This window comes from Quercus lobata, chromosome 3 (assembly GCF_001633185.2).
Source record: "Quercus lobata isolate SW786 chromosome 3, ValleyOak3.0 Primary Assembly, whole genome shotgun sequence".
Classification (NCBI taxonomy): Eukaryota; Viridiplantae; Streptophyta; class Magnoliopsida; order Fagales; family Fagaceae; genus Quercus; species Quercus lobata.
Genome location: NC_044906.1, coordinates 68,664,570 through 68,668,853, shown reverse-complemented (window position 1 = coordinate 68,668,853; position 4,284 = coordinate 68,664,570). Strand labels below are relative to the sequence as shown.

Here is a 4,284-nt window from a genome sequence, read left to right as displayed (position 1 = left end):
AATCCTCCTAATCCCCATAGTTCCACCATAAATGAGAGCAGTATTGCTAAATTACAAATCCAAATTCATGAGATCTTGCATCACATGTGGTTAAATAAATCAATTTTATTATTATATTTTACAAATTCAATAATTACTTACCATTAGAGAGAGAAGATTCAAATCTTAGATGTCTCCAGAACTCAGTTTATTCGAATCCTATGTCCCACCCCTCAAATGTGAAGCATGTACTATTCATTACTTTTCAAAGAGTTAAGTACTTCAATCAATAAACTACTGTTTAAGTCAATCAATGAGTTAATATGTGCATCACACTAGTAACAGTTTTCGTCTTGGCTTTTGAGAACAGTTGGATGTATATCATGTCACTGACCCTATTTCATGTTTCTTTTGAATCAGCAAAATATTTAATATCCTAGAGAATTTGCGGAGCATCCTCACTAAGTATAGTATGTGTAACAGTTTCAAACAGCTACCCCCATGTGAGTAGCATGAAGTCTCAGGAGATTCTGCTGATGAAGGAAGGGTGTTAAACAGTTTTCGTCATGAATGCATAAGATGTGGGGGTCTTCAGTTTCAGAATTTGTGCCTGAGCTCTTTTGCAGGCCCATGAGAAAAGGATGTTCCAAATAGTTCCAATTCTTTGTTTTTGTCATTGCTACCCTCATCATTTTCATCATCATCCTCATAATTTTCACTCTCCCACACATTTTCTCATCCTTGTCTTCCACTTTGTTGTAACAAGGACATTCAATTACAATTACAACCATGTTTAATATATATTTTTTAAAATAGTAACATAAAAATTAAATAGGATGTTACAACGGAGACATAAATTGAACTCAAAATAGTAAATTTAAGACCATTTGTCCATTGTTCTAACTTTTAAACCTTTCAAAAAAAAAAAAAAAAAAAAAAAGCTTCTAACACTTTGAATATTCAGCCAAAAACTTCTAACACTTTGAATGACACATGTTTTAAGTTTATGGGATTCTGACTGTTAACAATTTTTTGTTTTCTAAATAATTCTTCAAAGTAGAAATGTTTTGTAAGAGATTATAGATCAATCACTCGTCTTGTGTTCTCGGGCAAGGCTCTTTCCTTATCAAAAGAGACCAATGAAAGAAAATTTAAAGCCAGAAAAAAATAAGAATAAGGGAAAGAAAAGGTGACTTGGCATGTTATAAGAATAATATTTAACTTGATCTTTCACCTTGTGAAAGTGCCTCTCCTGTGAGAAAGGGAGTTACAAGAAAAAGATGGTGAGATATGACCTCAACAAACTGATGCAGATTTTCCCACTGTCCCCCATTTGCAACAACTATCCTTTCTGATTACTTCTAATGGTTTTTGGACCACACCCACATTGAGGCACTCTTTTGACGATTCTGGGAAAAGCTTTTTCAGCTTTACATTTGCTTGTAACTTCATGTGGCTCCTACTCCAAGAAAGTCAATGAATGGTGGTGGAATGGTCTCAAATTGGCTGCCAACTCTGGTTTCTGTAGCAGATGATGATGAAGGTTCACTGGCTGAAACTTGAGGTATTGGTGTTGCTGATGGTTCTAAGTAATCATAAGGGTTGTGATTGCCTGACTGTTGCATTGCCAACATAAATGGAGGGTAGTGGGAATAGAAACCAGTTAAGTTAGCTTCATCACTTGGCCTATCCCAAGATCTCCCATGGCTGAAGCTGCCCATGATGTCACTACTGTTGGGACCTAAAGAACACGATAAGAGAGCTAGTGAGTTAAGGTAACAATGCTACAAATCAATGCATAAATGGAGCAGCACAAGAAAATGATCAAACAATGGAACAAGAAAATGAGGTTAAGATTCCAAAAAGGCCAACAAGGAGCAGCACAGAAACCCAAATGCACAAACTGCAGGAACTACAAAAAGGTTTAGAGGGCAAGGGAGGGGATTATGTATATAAAGGACACACCAGTGAAGAAATCAAAAGAAGTTTGTTGTAGCGCACAGAAACCACCGTAAGGAGGGACCTTGGTGCTTGAGATTGCTTCTCCACCATTGGTCATGTGGGGCGACCCATTTAAGCCATTTAAGTTATAATCAACCCCACCACCCCCACCACCATTATTGAAGGCTCCAAAGGGGAATCTAGTAACATTATTGTTGAGTCCTCCATTAGGGAGATTGAGACCGTAAGTTAGTGGTTCTGTTCTTGTGGCTGTTTCTCCACAGACGAAGGTTGGATTTTCATCCATCCTTCGGTATACAGATTGACCAAGCTTCCTCCTCCTGTAAGCATTGGATTGTTCTCTATATTTCCTAGCCATTATAACATGCCAATGGTTCTTGACTGCATTATCAGTTCTTCCAGGGAAAAGCCTAGCTATCATAGCCCATTTATTGCCATAAATTCTATGAGCTTGCATTAGCCTCTCTTCTTCTTCTTCAGTAAAAGCTCTTCTATTGATTCTTGGGTCCAACTGATTAAACCATCTGAGTCTGCAGCTCTTACCTTTCAACACAAATAACCCAAGAAAAGAAATGAGGATGTAGTCAAAAAAAGTAACATTAGTATTTTAAAATATAGTACAAAGAACAAGAACTAGAATGAAATAAAATAATAATTTTAGTGATCTTGCCCTCACTTCCTTACCTGATCTTCCTTCCAACTTCTCTGCTATAAGGTTCCAGTTTTGAGGGCCATAAAGAGCCACCAGTTCCTTGAGCTTTGTATCCTCTGCAGGCCTCCAATGCCCTCTAGCACAAAGTTTTGACTGTCCACTATCTACATCTTTCCCACTGACCAAGTTCTTATCATTGTTTTGCTCAAAACCATCACTGCTGTCGGAGACCTTACCTTCCCCAGCATTGCTGTTGTGGTTTTCCTCAAAGCTTCTTGTAATATTGGAGTTTTTTCCCATGAATGGAAGAGCACCCCAACAAGGCCTCCTATGATTTTCCACCTCATGAGAGCTCTTAGAGAGATTACTTTCTTGTGAAGAAGAAATTGCTGAAGCTACACCGTATTTGGGACTGAGGGAGAGAGAACCCATGTCTGCATAAACCATCCCCATTGAAGACGAGGTAGAGCAAGGAGTGGATGAGTAGCAACTAAGACCATTTGGGTTATTTTCTGGTGCATATATAGCATAATTGTTGGCCATGCCTTCATTCCATTTCCACTCTCACTCTCACAAATGCTAATGACATTAAAAAAAGACTGTTACAAAGTCATCCCACAGGAAGAAAAGAACATGAGAAATGACATGTTAGAACAAAAGTGAGAAGCAAATGTTTGACAGACAGATTAGAAGAAGAAGGAAGGAGATTTGTTGTGTGAGAACCTCTTTTTTTTGTTTTTTTTTTTTTTTTTTTTGGATGGTACGTTGTGTGAGAACTTGAAACTACAAGAAAAACGAGGTGTTTTAATAGAAACCTACAAGGCTTCTCTCCCAGTCACACTTCTTTTAATAAGTAGTTAACTACCCTGTCTGCTGAATTGACCTTTCTAATTTAACTAGCTCTTTTTTTTTCCTTTTTCTTTTTTTTTGATGAATAACTAGCTCATATTAATATATCAAATTATCAATAAAGATATAAAACTTTCAAGACTTGTGCACAGGCACAGACACAAAATTTTCAGATAGTAAACATACAAAAAAATCATATCTTCTTTAACCATGGGAGATCATTTCATTTAGTTTATAATAAGCATAGCATTAGCCCAATATAAAAATAATATTATTTCAATCATAACTTGTTACCTTTAAAAATTGTGAAAAAATATTTTCTTAACATTATTGCTTTTCCTTTTTTTTTTCTTTTTAATTGTGCATGTGATATATTGTGAGTAATACATAATAAAACAATGTCATTAATAAATCTACATGTGAAAAGTGGTAATCCAAACAAAGTTGTGAATTTTTTTATTTTTTTTTATTTTTTATAGTAACAAAGTTGTGAATTATACATAATAAAAAAGATGTCATTAATTGATTTGTGTGAAAATGATATTCCAATCAAAAATTGTCAACTGAACTAATTGTAAAAAAGATTGTAAAAGCATCTATATTGGTGGTGTCAAAATACTAAAATACTATTTTTAGCATCACAATATACAAAAAGTGTACTACATTGGTGGTGGTATATGTAAAAAATTTAACTACTCAAATGTTAAAGCAAATAATATATTTTATTCTCCCTTCAATTAAAATAATATTTATTTCCTTTTTTCTCTTTCTTTTTTTACTAAACTCACCGCCGACCCAAGCCCCAAGCCGACCCATCTTTGTTCTCTCTTCCTCCACTTTCA

At 35.3% G+C, this 4,284-nt stretch overlaps 1 protein-coding gene across 1 annotated transcript; it reads right to left on the bottom strand.

Annotated features, from left to right (window-relative positions):
- Positions 1–1,153: 1,153 nt before the first annotated feature.
- LOC115979224 (transcription factor MYB105-like) lies at positions 1,154–3,402 on the bottom strand. Its single transcript, XM_031101204.1, has 3 exons — positions 2,626–3,402; positions 1,945–2,484; positions 1,154–1,720 (listed from the first exon to the last, which is right to left on the bottom strand). Exons 1-3 carry the CDS (start codon positions 3,134–3,136, stop codon positions 1,428–1,430), a joined length of 1,344 nt encoding a protein of 447 aa, XP_030957064.1. The 5' UTR covers positions 3,137–3,402; the 3' UTR covers positions 1,154–1,427.
- Between the last annotated feature and the right edge of the window lie 882 nt (positions 3,403–4,284).